Raw genomic sequence first — 22,448 nt, 5'->3', positions numbered from 1 at the left:
CCTTCAGGTTTTAAATAAAATTCCAGGTTGCTCACGTAGTAAAGCGTAATGTGAGGCTTTTCGTGTGAAGACAAAGCAGGTGACGATGTCCTTGACAGCCTTAAATACGAGCCTGTGAGTGGTGACACGGCAGAGATGAGGTAATTGCACCTTAAGACTTAGCAGCAGTTGTCAGCCACATGCTGTTCCTGCTTAAGAGATTTACGAGACGCCTGAAAACAATGAGAAAAAAGAAAAACGGGTTCTGTTGGCTTCTTTCCCGGCCCTTCATTCACTCCTCCGCCCACTCCACTAATGTTCCTGTCTCACATGCACACATACACACACACAAGCTCTTTCTTATTTGTTTGAAAAGCGCACACACATCATTCATAATCGACGAGATTATTGTGCATTAAGTAATTCATTATTTTACAGTTAAAAGCTTGGCTGCTAATGCCAGTAGAATAAAAAACGTGCCATTGTTTAGTTTGACAAAGTCACAGTGATATTCACTCGAACAATGTTTATTTTATGTGCTTATAGAGTGATACACTGACGACTCTTCTTAATATTCTGACCGGCCCAGGCTGCTCTGCGAGCCCAACAATGCATATTAATATTTGAAAAAGAATAAATACCTCTGAAAATCCAAAACGAGTAAACTAACAAAATAATAAATAAATAAATGAATAAGGTGACCTTTTTTTTAATGGTCACTTTTACTTCCATTCAATCTGATCTTTTATCCTCCCTTTCTTTTTTTTTCAAATTTTGTTAAATAAATCAACAAAAAAGTCAATAGAAGAACTGCAGTACTACGGTAGTAGAAAACAAACTCACAATGAGGGCAAAATAATAATGTCAAATATAAAAATAATAAAGTAAAATTACAGAATTAATTTTATTCAACACTCCATCCATCCATCCATTTTCTGATCCACTTATCCTCACAAGGGTCGCGGGGAATGCCGGAGCCTTTCCCAGCTATCATCGGGCAGTATTCACCATATTTATTATAAATATTAATATTATTACATAATATTATTGCATTTTAAAGGTGTAAAATATCTAATTATACACAAAATGAAAATTGTCAGGCAAAATTATGGCATGAATAATTATTCTTTTCCTTAGACTGACTTATTTTTTTAATACACACTACATCAGTGGTTCCTAAAGTTTTTACCCCAAGTACCACTACCAAAAATACTTGGCCCTCCAAAAACCAGCATCTTGCCCAACATTAAAATACAGTATGTAGTAGGCCAAAGTGTTAATCAAAAATGAGGCATAGGTTTTACTCTCAAAAAAGTACATTTATTATTATTACAAGCCACTGTAAAATTATGCAGTTTTAATTTTCTGCATAATTTTCTGCAGAAAATTTAATATACATGATAGATTCAGTGATTCTATCATGTACCACTAGAGGGCGCTAACATACCACTACTGGTACTTGTACCACACGTACTGCTCCACATTTTTCTCTCCAGTTGTTTGGTTGTTGGTTTTTTTTTTGTATATTTGTTGTTTTTCAGCAATTCTTATAATTAATATTCTCATTAGTATTCAATGTTTTATTCACATGCAGTTCTAATTCATATTGTTACTATTATTATGTTGGTATTATTTAACACAGCACATTTTACGACTAACGTGATCGATAAAGTTTGCGTCAATGATGATTTAGACAACACTGAACTTGATTTAAGTATTTTGGGTTATTATTTAGAAAAGCAAAAGCTTCCCCAGTTTACCTCCAAATCATTGAAGAAGAGTCGTGAATCGGCCAAATTGAAGATCATCTCCTCCATCCACAAACCCAGTGAAACCGCTTTGGATGAATCCTGCAACAAGATCAGAACTCAACAAGCAGCTCAATTAAGAAGAGGATTCACAAACTCAAACAATTAAAAATAAAAAGCAAGAACAACCTGCACTGTAAAATACTTAATGAAAGATAAGATCTGCAGGATTGACAGCCTGTGCGGTATTCCGACGCTATCGCGTGAATCTGATTTAGGGAACAATCATTCGTCTTGAGAAATGTTCTTGGCTTTGTCAGTGCAGGCTGCCTGCTCCGATTGGGAATCTTGTCCCTTCCGCGGTTGACTCGGAGAACGTCAATCACGTTCCAGGGCAGGCAAGTGTGAATCTGCTTCAACACTTCTCTGATTCTTATCTGGGCACGTTTAGATCGTTTCATTTACACACGGACACTTTTTGTGAGAGCACGTTCATAATGTGTCTATCTCAGAAACATGAACATTTTCACATTTTCATTCCTCCAAAACATCTTTTTTTCCTGACCAAATCGAGATTTTCAGTAGCATAAGCAAATGCTAATCATGTAATTAATGTGAAAATAAATACATGTATTTCTGCATTTTAATCCGCGTATAGCTTTTGACATACCACCAACTACCACCATCTGACTGGTAAGTATTTACCCTCACCACATGATTGCGTGGTGATGATTTGAGGCACTGAGAACAACAGTTGGCTCCAAGAACGTGCTGGCTATTGGGAATTTTGTCAAATTGCGTTGGTTTTCCCGAACAGATGGTCTATTTCCAGGCTGGTCGAATCGCGTGAAGGAGCCTTCCCCAATTAAATTTCATTTTGTGGTGACAATCAACGGTCAACACACCAAGAAACGCTGCTTTGACCACTAAATACAAAATAATCACCAGTCAATCGGCGAAAATTAGCATAGTTAGCATTAGCAGAGACTAAAAGAACCCTGTTCAGGTTAAAAAAAAGTCACAAAGTACTGTAATAAAAAAGCAGCTCGGTATGTATACATAATCGATAGAGTCACAACTTTCTCATTTTGAATTCTTGGCCCGTTAAGTCTTTATTATCGCTATTATTCTATAATTCTGTTTTATGAACAGCATACATAGCCACATAGTTCCTTTTGACAGCTACTGGAAAATAATTTTGATCATTTTCATGTCAGTGCATGTTACTGGCATAGATAGATGAATAAATGTCCATTGTTGCCAGCCATGGATGCTGAACCATTTTTGTTCAGATGAACCGAAATCGGATAATATCCTGTGCAACTGCTGATCTCCTTTCAAACTCATTTGCTCTGGATAAATTAAAATGAATGCAGTGTACATACAATATGTTTTGCAAAGTGTAGTAAAAATTTGGGCTTGCACTTTTACTTTGTGCACCAGCAAAATGTACGCCGAGAAGCTGCGTGGGTGCTCAGTTTACCCGAAATGACAAAAGCAGTTGTGAGCGCAGATGTGCGCCGCATTGTTTAGAGCATTGTCGTGTCTGCCGGCGGCAAGCTAGTTGGGAGAGGCTACAGGATGCTAGCCAAAGGTGAACGCCAGATTAGCACATTCACATTGCTGAGCCAAATCTCCGGGTGGCTGGTGAATAATTACACAATTGGAAAATAAGCCCTTTTGTATGTATAAATGAAGAGGCAACGATGGAAATAATGTCGAGGGAGGAGCATCGCAGGACAGAAAAAGAAGAGATTCATGAAAGAATGAATGAGGCGGAGTTAAAGGATTACGAAAGTATTGTTCTTCTTCTCTCACAATTATAATAATTATCCATAATCACCATTTCCAACATGCAAAAGCCTTTCTCGGATAATCCAGAGGAAGAAAGATTTAAAGCATCACGATGTTCTCGACTCACACAGAGGGGGTTGTGGGTCAACGAGTGCACACATTTGGTGGTCTGGTCGAACCTTTGTTTCGTGTACAAGGAACGTGGAATGGCCAAGAAAGAAAACGGGCACAACTTTGAGTGCATTTTGACCAAATCAGAGCATTTGTGGGGTATTTTATTTGAAGGAAATGATGAAGATTCATTTGAAATGATATGAAAGTGTTTTGGTCTCATCGTTTGTCCTATATGTAGCAATTGAATGTTGACTACGGGCATTTATTTTATGTTTCGGATCGATCTCATTTACTCGTGTGTTTTCACGATTCACGGCAGGTCTCGGTCCCTGTTTCATTGTAGTCCACTTACTTGTATAAGATAAGTGGACTGTACTATTATGAGTTGAGTACTGCATTAGGTAGTGTTACGACTTTTGGACACATTCAGGTTATATACAGTATATCGACATTGTGGGAACTGCAAACAATGAAACAGAGGCTTCCCGATTACAATTGGTAAATACCATTTTGGAATCTATCGCAGATCATTAGTGTTGTTTGGCCCATTTTATGGGGGTCAGAAAAAAATAGATAGATAGATATTTTCTCCCCCAAAAAACAATTAATCCAATGTATTTGCAGCCCTTGGTTTGCCCTTTTCTTTAGGATGCCACTTGCTTTGGATCGTGATCAAATCTATTCCACTTGAGGTCATTTGTGATGCACATTGTCGAGGAATCAAATGCAACTCAATATGGATATGAAATACAAAACGTTTCATTATTGTATCACTTGAAACATTATTTAGGAAAGTAATTATTAGAAAGTGGAGAGTCAAAAAAAACAAACCAAATTAGCCTCAATATTACTTTAGTTTAAAAAAAAATAATAAAACAGCGTTGAGTCATCAAAGCAAACAGTTATTGTGTTGTGATTATTTATTAATTTATCTATGAATTAAAAATGATGAGTTTGGCTTAACGGTACTTTGTGACACCACACTCACCCTTTTTTTGCATAGTTTTGCATACAATGGAAGAATGTGTACATATTTTCTTTCTTGAAACTTAAAAACACAGTAATTACTGTATTATTGTGTACTGTATTAATAACAGACTGAAATAAGACGACAAATCTAATCTGTTGACGTTTATCCCTTTCAGGCACAGCGGTTTATCATGTTATCAGGTCACAGGTTATTAATATTGCTGCCTGAAAGGGTTCATGTCACTTTTGCGAGGTGGCGGTGCACCCCAAAAAGCAGGCATGAGGGAGGAGCAGGGTGTACTTGGCAGATTGTATTAAAACAGAGAAAACTAAATCCAAAACAAACAAAGTCCAAAGTATCAAACAAAACAATGACTGGAGCTAAAAAAATAACAATGACCGAAACATGACCGAAACAAACCTGATAGCAGCAAACAAGCAAACAAACATGACAGTAGCAAACAGCAACAAAGAAACAAACAATGACACGACAATGAGTGGTCGGGCGGGAGTCCTTTTAAAGCACTAATTACATAATGACCAACAGGTGTGAAGCTGCAGGGGGAGCCTTACAGTGCCACCTGTTGGTCCCAAACCGAATCATGACAGTTCAACTTTTAAATAGTGTTATCAGTACGTGTTAGCTGCCTGCTTGCTGGATTTGTTCACATCTTGTACATTTTCTGGGAGCTAAGCCTATCCTCACAAGGGTCACAGGGTGTTCTGGAGCCTGTCCCAGGTGTCTTCGGGCAGTAGGCGGGGGACACCCTGAACTGGTTGCCAGCAATCACAGGGCACACATGGACAAACAACTTTTCACACTCACAATTCCACCTAGGGACAATTTAGAGTGTTCAGTCAGCCTGCCATGCATGTTTTTGGAATCCCACAAAACCCAAGCAGGCACGGGGAGAACATGCAAACTCCTCACAGGAAGGCCGGAACTGGGATCGAATTCTACACTTCTGCACAATGAGGTCGACGCTCTATGCTATGCTCGATTATTTTATGTTCATTTCGAATGTATTTATGTACAACTCTTTGCTTCAGATGTGGTGGTTTTGAAAATGCTCCATAAATAAAATTGTTTTGAGTGGAGTTGAGCTTGTCATGAAGCAAGAGATAGCCCGTAAATGAACAAATAATTGACAAGTAAGCGGAAGGATTTTTTTTGGGGGGGGGGGGGGGGGGGGGGCTTGGCCCAACTGAGTGACATTCCCGTTCAAGTTTTGAGCTGAGTCCAAGTGAGCTTTCTCAGTTCCAGCAGAGAGTCTCTGGGAATTAATGAGAAATTTCTGGCGTATGAGTCACATTTCAGCACTTTGCAAGTCATTTTTTTGTTCTTCTGAGCCGTCGAAAGTTTGGAAAAATAACGGAAGGGGAAAAAAAGAAGAATAACAGCATGCAGCATGAGGCCATCGCCGACCCCACTCTCAAAACCCTGTCAGCCTTGCGTCGAGCCGCAGGGGGACCGTGAGAATTCAAAACACTACATTCCCGGCCAAAGGCAAGAAACGCACCACTGTCCGCACCCCCTCTGTTGCTCCCGTGTTATGTAAAACATCCCACTGGATGTCAATCATTCCGCAGAAAGCCAGCGTAGCTAAGCATGCCGTCTGTGTTAAGAAAAGAAACAGCGCGGGGCAGAGCGGGAAAAACATTTTAGCGTGTGAAACGCTTCACAAAAGTCCACTGCCCTTCATCCGAGCAGTCGTGCGCGTTTTTAATATTGATCTAGTGAACCCCGGAATATTAGCGGTTCGCTGCTCACAATTTCAGATACGGTAAACTCCCCTCTATCATGGGCCTTCCAGAACACCCCCGCAATAAGTAAATTCCATGATGGAGAATCTCCTGAGGTGTTTTGATAGAAATTAAAAGGCACTTCTTCTTTTTTAAGGTCTCTAAACACGCTTTAAAATAATACAAGCACGTCAAATTTGGCCCCTATAAATTCTGCTACTCAAATGCTACCCTTAAAACCCAAAGGGTCAAATTTGGCCCGAATCCTAAATTAGGATTAAAGCATTAAATATTTGAAAAAACATATATTTTGGTGTTCACTGAACATATAGCCGTCATTTCATGTAAAATTCATAATTTTACAAAGAAGAAACGGGTTCTTGGGTTCTCCAGGGTTAATATATTGAGACAGAGCAATGGATAAGATAAAAATATTGCATATAACAGTGGAGTGGTTTACCGTTCCCTTCATGAGTTCACAGTAAACAAATCTAATTTTCTCCAAAGTAACAAACTTAACTTATCGGGCTCTATTCGTGTAGACAGGTGTGCACGTGTTTGGTGTAAAAACTGCCACATCTTGATTTTCGTGCCAGGGCATAGCTAGGTTCGCGTGTTTAGGAATTTGGCAGACCGCCCTGCGCCATGTTGGGTCCTCAGGCGGACAGAGGACATTTTCTTTTAGATGCCCCTGTGCTTGTGATAATTTGGTGATTGAAAGTTAGATTTTAGACCAACTTAGGTCTAAATTGCGGCGCAGGTGGCGTCACATGATTTTGGTGGATTTTATCCGGGCGCAAGGAGAGAGATCATTGCGTTCTGCTGATTTGTGTGGTGAATATCAGTGTATTTCAATCAGAAATATGAAAACGGTGTGAATCAAATCCTCTGAATCGTTGTAAAATAGAAACTGGTTCACTGAATGCAGGATTATCAATTGTCAAAGCCTTGTCTACACTGAATTTAAAGAACTGCTTCCATTGGCTGGGAAGCAAGTCAACTGTGTTCACTCCCACAAGTGCACACGCCCCTTTCCAACTCTGCTCATTTCTAATACCAAAAGAAAACTCCACCCATGCGCACAGTTAGACTCAGCTTTGCACTACTGTAGTTTTGTGCTGGCCATTAAAATTGGCCCCATCATCTCACGATAAACATTAATAACCATGTCTGAAGATTTACATTATAAAATGAACCTGCATCCATTCCTGTCTGTGTAAAAAGCACTGAGACATTTAGTAATGTCTTTCTCTTCGACAAAAATGTCACTGAGCTTGAATTACTTTGGGATTTCACTCTTCTTCTTTCAAATTTACAATAATAAACAATAGTGTGCCACCATCTAGTGGCTAACAGTGGATTTGCACTCAAAATAAACAAACGTGAAATTGAGTTATAACTGGACCAAAACGAATTATGAGACCGTGAACCCACAACCCATCATGGAGAGGATTGACTTTTTATTTTCCTGGGGAACCTATCCTCAGCTATTAGCTTCACGTATTTGTGGATTTTTGCGCTCTTCCTGTAATGCCACACGATGCCACCAAACTATTGACAAATAGCAATGTAGTAATTGATGTCTGGAAGGAAGTATGTTAAAGACATCCATCTTGATTGAGAGACTGCAGTCTTTTTAAGGCAAGAGGTAAGTTTAACCTGGTTTGTAACGGAGAGTCTTTTAAGGTGGAAATTAATCATGAATCTTCTTAAAGCAAAAATGTCTAAATCTATCAATGAACCAGAAGAACCCCCCCCCCCCCCCCGCCCCAATCACGTCTTTGTTACAAGTACATGTATGTACAAGTGCACTTCCGATCACTTGGAAGCCATTCATTTTCAAGGGTAAAGTAATAAAATAAGTTTCAAATTATATTAAACTATTTTGGGATAATTATTATTGGTAAAAAAAATATGGCTCAAACTATTTACATCGGAAATTAGTTTTGAAAATTGTGGGGGGTGTCAATTACTTGCAGTTTACTGGACCTGAATTATTACATGCATGAATGTGAGTGAAGGGGAAGTTGGGAAAGGGAGAGGCGGATTCTGGGAGGAGGTGGGTGGTGTGATGGTACCTTGCCAAATCTTGAGGAGAAGGTCCCCGTGAGGAGCGAGTGGAAAATTATGATAGTTTCATCCAGGTCCCAGATAAACACCCGCTGCAGTGAAATAACACACATTGTAGCATTAACCTCAGAAGAAGAGAGTGTGCTGTACAGGGGAAGGCAAAAACAAAAGCATCTGCTCCTGTCTTTCATGTAACGTGTACCTCAAACATCTGGAATGACAGGTCATCCAAAATCAATAGGGTTTATTGCTCGGACGCAGAAAAATGATCCATGATTTATTGAACATTGTCTCCAACGGACCTCAAAGGAAAAAAAGTATCTCCAGATTGAACACTGAAAGAAACTTCATGTTAAAATGGACAATTTAATGTCTCGCGGAAAAAAAATAGTTGGATGTCTGGAGGGCCTGACCACCCATGACATGTAATATGAAACAACCAAGTAAGCTGTTCTGGTGTGTCTGTTGCATGTACCACAAGCATAGATCCACACAGAAATTGGCAAAGGACTTGGTGAATGGGTGGTGAAGTGTTACTCCAAAAGTCATAATGCAGTTGAGTCTATATGGGCACTTGCTTTATGGATATGGTTTAATTTGGGTTATGCTTATATTTGTGCAAGTGCCACCTATTGGCAGTCTGGACATGGATGGATGACTGTCGCAGAGTCTATGGAAGTCTCGAATAACACAAAAAGTTGCTAGAGGGATTGGAAAAGGTGCTACTTTAAGAAGCAAAACTATCGCTTTGTTGTAATGCAGAGCCAGTTCTCGAAAACAGTGTGATTTAAAGCAGAGTTTCCTTTAAGATGGGGATGTTTCAAAATTGTGCTGAAAAACATAACTGACAGTAGTTTAAAGTATAGGAATTATCTATCCATCCATCCATTTTCTGATCCGCTTATCCTCTCAAGGGTCGCGGGGGGGCTGGAGCCTATCTCAGTTGTCTTCGGGCAGTAGGCGGGAGACACCCTGAACCGGTTGCCCGCCAATCGCAAGGCATACAGAGACGAACAACCATCCGCGCTCACACTCACACTCACACCTAGGGACAATCTTGAGTGTTCAATTAGCCTGACATGCAGGTTTTTAGAATGTGGGAGGAAACTGGAGTACCCGGAGAAAACCCACGCGGGCATGGGGAGAACATGCAAATTCCACACAGGAAGGCCGGAGCTGGAATCGAACCCTGCACTGTGAGGTCGACGCGCTAACCACTCGACCACTGGGCCGCCCATTTATAAATATATCCACTTAAATATGTTTAACGAGCATCTGCCTGGGTTTGACTATCAGTCAAAATCAATGGAGCTCAATCATCTATCAGTGTTTGGAGATGGATGGATGGATGGATGGATGGATGGACGGACTGATAGGTCGGTAAATTGGTCGCTACTTAGGGATGTTTACCTCAATGTCAGCATCCAAAGGCAGTGCTGGGTCACTGACTTTTTTCCTCCCCCTCAACTTCCCATCGGACCCCCTCCGCATGGGCACCGTGCCCCTCTCCCCCTCTTTACCTGGTGTGGGGGGGCTTGGCGGTGGGTGGTACTCGCCTAAGACCCAAAAGATGCTAATTAGTATCTTTCTGTGTAATGTCCTGCACCGTCCAAAAATTAGGGATGCAGCATTGTGGTGAAATTTCAGGATAAACCAAAAAAGCACGATCACCTTTTCAGGTGAACTTAATTTGACTTTCGGTGAAGTTCATTCTGAAATTTCACCAGATGTGTGTGGATTCTTCATGAGCAGCAGACGTACCTGTGTGAGACTCTGGGCTGTGATTGGGTAACATGATGGGGTGCTCTGGATGTTGATAGGCTAACGGGGTGCTGATGGAGGCGGGGCTGATGTTGCTGCCGCTCAGGTACGGGCTGTTGTAGTGATGCGAGTTGTAATACGGCGAGTACTGACTCTGACTGTAGCTGGAATACGATGAAAACTCCTGCCAAGAATCAACTTTTAAATTAATCCCAAATACACACATACACATAAATGTACACATTTATCCGCAGGCTTTTTAAAATTAAATAAATGACAATATTTTTTATTTTTAAGAAATATTGCAACAGTAAATTAATACCAATCAGGGTAACAGGAAGCTAAATGTAAGACTTTTCAAATATATTTCATATTTTTTTAAAAGAACCTTCCATTAAATTCAAGACCTCCCACTCAATAAATATGATTATTGACCATGGGCAATATAGCCTAAAAATTGTATCACAATATTGTAGACTTGGAAAAAAAATTGGCAATAATATTTTTTATACAAACCATGTTATGTAAAGGTTTAATAAAGTGTACGTTAAAAAAAATAAAACCAACACTACAGCTCTCCTTGTCTCTGAGCTGCAACAGAATGCCGACCTCTGACAATTAGGTGTTACTAATATTGCCAAACCATTATATCGCAATAATATTACCTGCGGATACAAGAGTATCTGTGGGTTTAAAGAAGCAAAATTCAAGATTTTTTTAAGGTCTCCCTTGATTAAATTGAAGACCTTGCATACTATACATATATTCTAGATACTGTAAATATCACTATATATACTTGAAGTGGGATATACAGGCACAGAATTACATCAATACACGTAACTACATAAAGAAATTTTGTAAACAAAGGTATCCACAAGCTTAAGGAGGGAAGTAAAACTTGAGACTTTTTCTTTTTTGTTTTGTTTTTTGCAGAAGGCTCCTCCCATCAAATTTTAGCTCTCCCATTCATTCAATCTGTTGATAAGCAGTGTACAACATGGCCTCAAAATCATATCACAATACTCTTGATAATGTCAATAGATTTCAGGAAGCCAAATGTTAGATGTTTTTGCCTTGAATGGTGGATTTAAGGATTACAATCAAAATCCCATGAATATTATTTTTTTTTTCAAAATAAAAAGTAGTATTATATATACACTGGTGCATGTTATTCATGGGATTTTACGGTGAGTGTCATCTTTTAGCATAATTAAAGCCTTCAGTTTGGAAAACTATGTTTCAGGACATACAGTACGGTGGACACACTCACTTGCTGCGTCGGGTTGAACGGCGTGGATGTGGAGATGGCGTGGCCGCCTTGGAAAATCCCCGAAGAAATGCCTGCACCTGGGAACCCACAAGAAGCCCGGAGATCAAATTTATCACCTCATTAGATGGAGATTGTGATCAGCAATAATGAAACATTATTTATTACAGATATCGCGTGTGTGGGAAACAGTGCAGAGGAAGTTGTAGCTTCTCCTGTGATTTATGTTTAACATGCAACAACAACGCAGATGCTTCTCCTATCAAGTCGAGACAGGAACATCTTCCTCCGAGCTAATTTCCTACCGCAACTCTGTTCTGTTTGTCTGATGGATTGTATCTCTTGTAATCTTATCACCTCTGCACATGGAAAGAATTCCCACATTTTCGCTCTACCGCCCGCACTCCTATTTGTGTACGAAGTGCATACCCTGGCGTATTGTGCTGTGAGGTGTGTAAACTCACACAGAGAGCTTGTTTGGGAACCAGGGAGCCACTCACAAGGATTTATGACAGCAGCTGGCTTTGTTTTGCAAGCACAAAGCCATGCCGGGACATCAGCCCTGAAAATCGACTGTCAACATCTCTGTTGGAAATCATTTTAAGCGGGGTTCACACATACCAATAATCTGGCCTGTTTTAAGCATTTTTAGTTCATTCATGGTCCGTTGAAATCATTGTTTTCCCCACAGATCTACCATCCATTGTCCATTTCCAGCCTCTCGTTTTCATAATTCATGAATTGGGACCAAAGATTGAGTCACCGGAAGCTCCCTGGTGATTCAAAAATCTTCAAAATAGATTTAGTTCAAAGAAGCGTCAACAAATAAGACAAAAGAGTCCCATGAGGACAACTTCAGTTACCCTGCAAACATTTGGTCTGTGTGGCACTTTACGACCATTTAAGGAATATTTGCACACATCAATTTTGTTTGGTTCTGTGTCTCTTGCTGCTTTGGAAGGCAACATGGATGCATTGCAGGCTTTGCACCGCGTCTTTGTTTCCAAGAACATTTACATTCCTGCATAATATCTGACATGTGTATTCTCTCCAAAAGAACAGGAAAGACAAGTCTGAAGGAGATAGGCAGGCGAATCGCGTGTTATGTTGCGATATGACGTCACAGTAATGAAAATGGACAAAATATATTCATTTTGCCGGGGCACACTGTGAAATTCGGATAGGAAAAAAAACTCCTCGTGTCAAAAGTAACTAAGATGCATTAGAACAGTCGTCTTAAATTGCATGAAAGGATGATTGAGTTTGATTGGTTAGACACTCCTTATAATCATTGATGAGCCGGGTCGCTAATGGATGCATTTCACACAACCTTCGTCCATTCACCTGCCAAGTTATTTGTTCACATTATTCTAAAAAATAATTGTTATCCATTGCTTTGACTGGAAAGCATTGGTTTGCAATCTTGCAATGTCAAGTAAAACATGCCATGTATCTCGATCAAAACTGCAATATTCCTGATAATATCTTACATTTGGCCAGGAAACAGATTCAGATCTTGAATTTGATCAGGAAACCTGGTTGGCTTGAACAAGGCCAACAAAACATTTGCTCACCAAATACCACAACATTCATTCTGTGCGTATATTTTGCTTATTTGGCTTTTTGTGGTGTGTTTTTTTTTTTTGGAAACACTTATTCAAAAAGATGACACTCTTTCACACGTGTATGACTGTATTATAATAATGCAAAGAAAAGAAATGGGCATAAAATAGACAAGAGGGGATATTTGAGAAGCTGTTGGTGCCATTCATTGACTGAATTGCAGCAGCAGGGACTCGCCATGTGTCGTTTTTTTTTTTTGTTTCCAGACAGTAAATAAATGAGAAATGTGGTTAGGTACTACTGTAAAATGCATTATATACTGTGCATACTTTGTCAGGACGACTTGATCCCGCTTCATGAAAGCCATCACGTAGTTCGGTGACAGCAACTTTCCACATTGCACTTTTTAGCCTTAGGTATATACTGCAGGGTAATCTAAATAAATTTAAGGATAATAAAATACAATTCGGTAGACATTCCATGAGTACTGACGGAAGGTCCGCCAGTCCGTCACTGACGGATGATCATTTTGATGACGATTGACGAATGACGGGAAGCGAAAAAAAGAGAGATTAAGCGCTGATCAAGTGGTTTTTCATCCGTCAGTTTAATCGTCATTAAGTGGGTCATGTACCGATGGACGTCTCACTCCAACACTTTGAGCTTCCCGTACAGTAGGTGGTGGCATGCACCAAAGAGCTGCAATCCGCCAATGAACCAAGAAGAAGAAGAAGAAGGAGAAGAAAACGAGGAAGAATGAGGAGAAGAAGAAGCAGGGGCAGATGAAGAGCGTTTAAATACTGGAGTAGCTGTGCAACGACTTGGATTGGATTTTACGCTTGGCCACAATGCGCGGCTGGTTCAGGTAAGCCATTTTAAAACGGACACCTTTGTGGCATTTTAGGTGTTATAACAGCTGTAGGCCGACATCAGGTCAATAGATTGGCAAATAAATGTATGTGAAATGTATGCAAGCTATGTATGTGTATGTGTGTGGGTGTTTGGGCAGCCACCGTATGATGTGGATACATTGAGAGTGATTGCGCTCCATTTACCCTTTCAATCACATTACATTTTTCATCTGTTGCACTATGATGTTTTTTTTTGTTTGTTTGTTTTTTTTTTGCTTCTGTAAAATGCCCACCTCTGACAATTTATATTCACTGTGTGGTTGTCCAGTTTGATGTCGCTTGGTAGCCGGAAAGGTTCTTTTTGTTGTTAAAGCTCTGGCCATTCACCACTCACCAATTTCTATTTGCAGCAGTTGGCCACTTGTTAAAACGAGTTGCAGAAAACTTGTCACACAATGTGTTACAGCTTAGTGGTATTTGTTGCATTGCCGGATGTGCGGCAGCCCTTAAACCAAGATAAGCACCGCACCTTGATTTTCGGCAGACCATTCCGCCTACTATATTGACCACAAATGTAATAAAAAGTACTCCAAATTAACTGACAAATAAGAAGACATTTCATCGTCATCTTTTTCCTCTAATCTTGTCGCTTTTATTGCATCTCATTCATATCAAAGAGGTCGTGAAACCACCTCAGGCCCTTGTAAAACGCACTTTAACCTCACCCCCCTGTCAGACCCAAGGTCAATTTCACGCTGCTTTCAAAGTCTTCGGGATCAGGACGTGTGCTGCCAACATTGTGATCGCAGCCTCTTTCAGCTCTTTTGTTTTCCTCACTCCTTCCATCCAGTCCTCTCCCTCTCTGTCCGCCCATCTGTCTGTTTTCTCACTTTCCCTCCGTCCTCACCATGCCCGTTGTGCTGTTGGCCTTAGCGGGAAAAGGGGCGGCGTGGGCTGACCCTGAGAAAGGAGGGGGTGGGCTAGGGAGGGCTGGGGGGGACACGAAGACGTTTGACGCCAAGAGTCCAGACCGCAGCTAATGGGGAACAGGTGTGGGGGGGGGGGGGGGGGGGCAAGCGAGGCGGAGGAGGAGAGGGAGGTCACACAAACCGAGACGAGAGGTGAGGAGGGAGACGGATGCTCTTTCCAAAGCAAAGCTGGTCAATGTGAGGTCTTCCAGGCTCAAAGTTTGGTTGATGCCGCAACCACACATCTCATTATATAAGACATTAGAACCATGTGACATTTGCCAGCCATTCAATAAGGAAGGTTGCATATTAGATTATAGATCAGCTTATAGATACCATTGGTGGGCAGTCCATCAGTACTGACGGAAGGTCCGTCAGTCCGTCACTCACGAAATTCTTGTTTCGCTGGCGGACTGACGACGAACGGAAACCTTGAACCGCTGACGGACTAAGCTCCAACAGAAGCAATTGCTGGCCGTCACTAACCCGAAAAGTGAAGACGACCCTGCGGCAAATCATGTTTTGCGGCACAAGTTTGTGCAATAGTGCGTTCGTCCCGTCCATCCATACTACAGAAATTTCTGCAATATGTCATATCATAGCCTGCTGACAGACTTGACGACTGACCTGAAATTATGACAGAGTGGCGGGCTGGCTGGTGGCGAATGACGACTTACTGATCGGTGAAATTTAGCTGCAAGATAATAATTATGGAACTAAACAACCATTCCTCCGACTGATACCTTTGAACAATGACCATGGCGTGTGCTGTAAGGTGCGATGATAAAATGTTAAGGAAAGCCTACTAGAACAGTTCGTCTTTATTAGGTGTTAATCTGAGACACTTGGTGGCAGGTGTATGATCGCTCTCATTTAAGATGAGTCCGAGAATATGATTGATTGAACTGAATTCTGAACACAGCCGCATCCCCAGTTATAAGAGGGTGTGCAGACTTTTTACTTCCCATCTTGAAAAGAGGTCGCTTTCTTTTTCCATTGGGTAATGGGTCACATTAATAATAATAATACATTTTATTTAGAAGCTCCTTTCAATGATTGATCTTGGTAAAATAAAACCTGGCATTTGAACTGGGGTGTGTAAACCTTTAATATGTGTTCATTTTGAAACAACAACATGGCGCCGAAGCTCGGCCTGATAGAAAAGTACCATATTGGTCCAAAAGAAGTATGTTGAAGTGATGCCTCTTGACTGAAAAACACGTTTAGAATTTAGTTCAGTCCAGCCCCTTGTCTGCTGAAAAAGTTCAGCGATGCATTTTTCAAAGAAGTTGTAAGCCATTCATTTTAAAAGGTAACGTAAAATTAGTTTGACATGACATTAAACATTTTCGCCACAAAGCTTTTTATCCTTGTACATCTATTGATGCTGATGGCGTATGGAGACAGGCAGATTATTAATTAAATGCTATTCCACTAGAACAGGGGTGGCCAACCAGTCAGAGACTAAGAGCCAATTTTTTGACTGTGTTACTGCAAAGAGCCACATCATACCCTTCCTCGCGTACGCACGCACACTTTTTTGGCCAAAGATTGACTTTTGAAGCAACCAACTTCCCACGATCAACCCAATCACGCACGTGCAAGCATACACACACACACACACACACACACACCCACAAGGGTGCCCACCCATGCACTCGCGCACATATGCACGCACACCACGATGAGCAACAGTCGGAACGGGCCAAAAATGATCGAAAGCTAAAGACACGAACAAACAAATCTTTTTTTCCCACCCATTTCCTCCTTCCACCCCTTGTGGTCAACTTGGGACCAGTTCGCTGGCTCCCGGTTGATTGCGATCACCCCTGCCTTAAAATCAGAGGTAATTCGCTGACTAGCTTAGCGCCGTTGTTTGCGCATGAGCGGTGATGCAGTCATCTGATTGGTTGCCCTCTATGTCAATCAAGTAATGGGACTGATGATAGGCTGACGCAGTACGTTCTGTGTATTTAGCGCCTTTGTTTGAATGGCATCGCCACTGCCGAGGCGTTTTCAACGCTTGTCGTGTGAAAGCCCGGGAGCCGCATGCGGCTCGCGAGCCGCATGCGGCTCGCGAGCCGCGGGTTGGCCACCCCTGCACTAGAATGCAAAAGGTACGGTTAAGCTGTGTATCTCCATGTTGCCATTCATACAACATAATAACATCTTTGTGTTTTACTAAACAGGCCCACATTTCACACGTCAATTTGTAGGTGAATTGAGATTGACATTGGCTAAATAGAGGTTGGGAAATAGTTCTTCAATGACAACAAACACCCTCACAGTTAAGTCGGTTTGGACTCACCATGTGTGTGCGAGTAGCCGTAGAGGCTCTGACTGGCAGAAGCGCTGCTGAAGTTGGAGTAACCCAAAAGCGTCGTCTGGCCCGGCGAGTGGCTCAAGCCCTCCTCTGTCTTTATGTCTGGGCACACACATGAACATGAGCACACACAAAACAGAGAACTTGATGACTTTTGACATTGTTCCAGTACAGTGGACATAAACACAAGGGTGGTGAAAGAAATGTGAAAAATCAAAGGCCGTGGATGTGTTCGCTGAATTGGTGAAACCATGCCCCAACTGAAACATGGATGCTACTTTCATTAACAACTCTCTTAGGCCAACCATCACCGCCGCTTAAAACCTCAGGTGGCGGTAAGAGATGTGGCCGGGTTGTGTCGGGGGTTTCCATGTTGCAACGAGTGACGCTAGCCAACAGCTAATTCGCGAGCTCACCCAGTCTGTGGAAGGGTGCCAGGCTTTTCCGCGACGTTACCTCGTAGCTTGGGAATTTAAATAAGGACAAAAAGCTATTTAATAAATTGTGGCTTTCAAGGAAGAGGCATATTCATGGTCTATAGCCATGGCTAGTTAGCGTACTGCACGCTGTAGTGGTACAAATTGATTCGATAATGATAATTACAGTCAGTAACTCACAATTATGCCAGTTGACCGCTGATACGAACAAAGGAGCTAAAGTTCTTATGCAGTGAAAGAGGAAGTGCGTCACTGAGCACCTTTTTACCACAGCCCATAAATTATCGAAAAGCTGAAACAGATCATCTTCAAACATGTAAAATGGCATTCGAAAGAAATCCTTATATTTACTTCACAGGGTCTTTCATGTTTATGCATTCTTTGTTAAAAAACAACAACAACAAAAACAAACAATGAAGACCTCCTCAATGTTTGGACTTGTGTGCGACTACTTTTTGTTATGCATATTGATCATGTTTTAGCTTGAAATATTGGTTTATGTTACTGGCAGGGCTGGCTTGCCCCCAAGGCAAGATAGGCGGATGCTAAGGCCGTCATGAACTCCAGTGGGTGCCATAAATCGGGTAAAAAGAAATCTCCTTTCATCAAATTATATTCGAACAAATTCTATTAACTCTTAATTTTAAGTCAAAAGGAAAGAAGACTAAATAGAAATGAATATAAACTATTGGATCAGCAAAGAGGAGCAGGGTGAATTAAGTTGAAATCAGTGTTCCCGCCAAGGCAGAGCTGCGGTTTACGGACTGTGCGTCGCCTGCTCTTGATTGCCGGGGTGACTTGCCGTCTATTTCAAAACCTATGATGCTATTTCAGGACCGTCAGTAAAATACTGTTTACGAGGGTAAGAGAAGAGGTCTGTCAGTCATCCTTCCATCATTATTTTCTATCATTATTTCAGGCTGGGCCAGTCCGCCCGTCATTGTCTGTGACAGCCAATTGGCGTCAGGAACATACTCAATACGTCGCCCGCAGGCGCGGCAGAAGCAGAATCTACAAAGTGTGTTGTATAACATTCGGTCCCACAGACTGCAATGATATTGCCCATACTGTTTTTATTTCACCAACCGCCATGTGGGTCTGTTTTTTATTTTATTAATGTTTTTTTTTTTCATGGTTGTGCGTGTTCTCAACGACAGACTGGGCCAGCCTGAAATAAGACAAAATGATAACTGATGTGTCCCACCTCTGCTCAAGGCTAAACTGACAGAAAAAATCACTTGAACTAAATAGAGAGAGAGAAAAAAGTATTGGAGTTAACATATGATGTGAAACTTCTGAAATTTAGGATGTTGATAATGTGGAAACATCTATCCATCCATCCATTTTCTAATCCGCTCATCCTCACAATGCCGAAATCTATCCCAGTATTGGTCGCCAGCCAGTGGCAGGGCACACAGAGACGAGCAACCATTCGCGATCACAATCACACTTTGGGACAATTTAAAGTGTTCCATGAACCTGCCATGCATGTTTTTGGAATGCGGGAGGAAACCGGAGTACCCAGGGAAAACCCATGCAGGCACGGGGAGAATATGTAAATTCCACACAGGAAGGAGTTGAACCCAGCACCTCTGCACCGTGAGGCGCACGTGCTAACTAGTTCCCCACCGTGCCGCCCGACGTGAATGGATTCTCACAAAGATTGCATGGTAAAATCCTTGTCCTGTCATAAACAGAGTGGGCATTCCATCAGACTGACTCACCGGTCCATCAGTCCGGCAATGACAGAGATCCGTTTTTTTCTGATGATTGACAAATGATGGGAAAAACATAAAAATATGCACTAAGTACTGACATAAATGGATTTTCCTGACAGACTGACTGACGAAACTGATGATTTCGGGTTGTTTCGCTTTGAAAAAAAATGACGTAGTGCCGCCCTGTAGTGTCTCTATTGTGTCAAAAGTTGTATTTATTTGTTTGTTTATTTATTTAAATGTTACTTCACCCACCCCAGAGCCCCCAATTTACCGCTTAAGAAAACGTAACTCTCGATACCCAGTCTTGCACACGTATGGATCATTTTTGAATAAATTCCTGCAAATAACACACATGAATCACTAGTCTGTTGCATTCACCTAATATGAGGGGCCAGTCTTAGCCAAAAATGCCAGGTCCAATTTTGTTTTCCCCACTCCAGCCCTGTTTGAAACGTAAGCCCTACTCTGACGGGGGATTACCATAGTTCAAAATCAATGGTCTCCATGTAATGTTTTACGCTAAAAATTGTGGTCTGTTGAGACAAGGAATAGATACAATATGAATCTCGCTTCAGGCATTTTGTTTCACTGAAAATCAATAGGAAGTCGTGTGTGTGTACTCACTGTAGGACGGCACACTGTAGCCTTGCGTGTGATGCGTGTAAGGGGCGTAGGGGCCGGCGGCTTGGAGGGTGGGGCTGTACTGGGTCTGTCCGTACGCAGCCATGATGCCGTCCCCCATGAAATCAGCCTGGAGAAGAAGAAAGGCATAGATAGTAATTCCGGTGACAAGTAACGATTGGCTCCTTTTTCCCTCTTTCTGACGTCGAATACGCAAAATGATCATCAAACTTTGCTGCCGTGCTCCACCCACCTTAAAAAGAAGCTTTGTGATTTTACATCACCCATCAGTCGAGGATACCTGATTCTGAGTGGGGCTCATTCGGACCAAATTCTGGTCGAGGTTTGTTCAAGTATGACCCTGATCCTGGAATTTGCCCAAATGTCTGCCCTAAACCAAAATGGTCAACGTCCTCTGCACTTTCAGGTACGGGTCACAGAGACTTTTTTCATGTATTCTGCTACGAAAGACATGACAACCAAATTTTCTCTCCATCCGTGAAACAGATGATGGGGCTACATTTTTCTGCCATGTGTCAAGGAACACCTGTGCACAATATTTTGTGAATGAATTGTTTGGACTATTGAAGCCCCCCAAAAGACGATTCATTCATTGTCTGAAAAATAATAAATAAAGGGATTCTATGATGACCACATACTGATGTACTTTGTCCTCTTAATCTAGAATATGAACGTCATAGACATCTCACCAGTTGAGGGTCTGAGGGAGTTTCCAATGGATGATGAGAAGCCCTGCAAAAGACAGCAGGTTCGCCTTAAAGTGACGGGACTCGGATTTACTACGGCCACTGTATTGTTGTTGTTGTTGTTTATTGAACATAAAACATATACAGTAATAATTTGACAAAAAATAAGGTAGATAAAATAGTAAAAAGAAAGAAATCAGTCTTCATTCAACACAGTTATTAAGACTGATTTCTTTCTTTTTACTATTTTACTGTAAAATACTGTTTACTGTATACTGTTTACTATTGCGTGTAAACGACTTGTTTCTTGAGGCACCATTGAAAAATGAAATGCAAGAATCGTGTAATTATTTTACTATAATTGTAATTTAAAAAATGTGAACTATGAATGGAAAAAATACAACAACAAATAAACAGATTTCTAAAAAACTGTTATTAAATGAATTAATTCATTATTTGAAAAATATTTCATCGTTAAGTATGATGATGAATGCCGGATAAAAAAATGTCGGTTCGCAAGAATGCCGATTAAAAAATGAAGGGCCTTTTTGGAAATGAAACAAACTTTATTCTGTTTTAATATTCTGTTAATTTAGGGTCTATTGTAACCTGCCACTTGCCAAGCGAGCTCATACCTCTTTCGAAAGAGCCTGGCCCACTTTTTCTGTAGTTAGCACGGATCCCGTCAGGTACTGTCGTGTCCTCAGCTCTCCTGGAGAGGCGACAAAGTAGAGTAGTCAGCAACCCCATTCGCGTGAATGGCAACAGCGGTGCAGTCTTCACACAATGTGTTGCGAGGAGCACGAGCTGTTGATTGTCATGGTGCTCGGCAGTTGCTCGAAGGTGCAAAATATGTGCACGGGCAAAACAAGCTGCGCCACTTCAGAGAAATAAAAATAAGTGGAAGGGCGTAATACCATATTTAAACCGCCAATCGATATCCAAAACAGCAACACGGGTATTTGAAATCCACCATTCACATGCGTTGTGTATTTTTGTTCACTTTGTTTGACTGCCTCATTGCACACAGACTTAAAAATGTTATGAATGATCTGTTGCTGACAGCTTTGGCCAATAGAAATGTGTCATTTTTATCAGTTTTTCATGATGATGAATGGGAATTTGGGGGTGCAATGAAAACCGTTTTGAATCGATTGTAATTGAAGCAAACCAAATCAAATTGTTACATTTTACCAATGTAACGTTCTTGGTTTGTATTGCACTCGAGATTAGTTTCAAACAGCCTTTCATGAAAGATAAATCGGTTTGAGGCAGCTCACGGTTTGTTGATGAAATATATAAGAAGAAAGAAATATAAGAAGTTGAAGAAATTGATAAAACTTGTAAGTCAAGGCACTCGTATTTCAAGGCACCACTGTAATTCATTGACACAAGTTAGACTTTGTTCACACTGCAAATCGCGATGCTCATTTCAGATTTGTATTTTTAACCCCCATATATGTATCAATTCCAAAGCAACTTTATTGACCGTTTTCTGCTCCTTCCTCCACTACTGCTTTTCATGCCTTCTATTTTATCCCACAAATTGTGACTCTTGTCACCTTTTGATGAGATGTAGTGTAAGAAGAATGGGTGCAACCTGATCATCCAGACTGCAGTCGCACTGCATACACATATACAGTATATATGTGACTTACATTGGCATCAAATAGAGGCCTGGGTCGGATTTCATAAAAATCGGAATTTTACTGTTCAAAATATTCGTAGAAAAATCACAAACCTCTTTTACAAGGGGAATTAAACGGCAGTGTGAACACAGCTCAAGCGTACGGCTTTCTTATTTGGACCGGG

The 22,448-nt window shown here is 41.1% G+C and overlaps 1 protein-coding gene across 1 annotated transcript in view; it reads right to left on the bottom strand.

Moving 5' to 3' along the window:
• eya2 (EYA transcriptional coactivator and phosphatase 2) overlaps positions 1-22,448 on the bottom strand; it is a 42,713-nt gene that overhangs the window by 7,049 nt on the left and 13,216 nt on the right. Inside the window, exons 2-10 of the mRNA XM_086117726.1 lie at positions 21,272-21,348; positions 20,640-20,682; positions 19,933-20,059; positions 17,136-17,252; positions 11,449-11,525; positions 10,179-10,362; positions 9,828-9,973; positions 8,426-8,509; positions 1,740-1,829 (exon numbers count right to left, since the gene is read on the bottom strand). Of these exons, the coding sequence (XP_085973852.1) occupies positions 1,740-1,829; positions 8,426-8,509; positions 9,828-9,973; positions 10,179-10,362; positions 11,449-11,525; positions 17,136-17,252; positions 19,933-20,050 (816 nt within the window). The 5' untranslated portion in view covers positions 20,051-20,059; positions 20,640-20,682; positions 21,272-21,348. The remainder of the gene's footprint in view (positions 1-1,739; positions 1,830-8,425; positions 8,510-9,827; positions 9,974-10,178; positions 10,363-11,448; positions 11,526-17,135; positions 17,253-19,932; positions 20,060-20,639; positions 20,683-21,271; positions 21,349-22,448) is intronic.

The sequence above is a fragment of the Hippocampus guttulatus genome, chromosome 8, assembly GCF_054856545.1.
Source record: "Hippocampus guttulatus isolate MCC_2025c chromosome 8, RoL_Hgut_1.0, whole genome shotgun sequence".
NCBI lineage: Eukaryota > Metazoa > Chordata > Actinopteri > Syngnathiformes > Syngnathidae > Hippocampus > Hippocampus guttulatus.
This window is presented reverse-complemented; position numbering and strand designations above follow the sequence as displayed.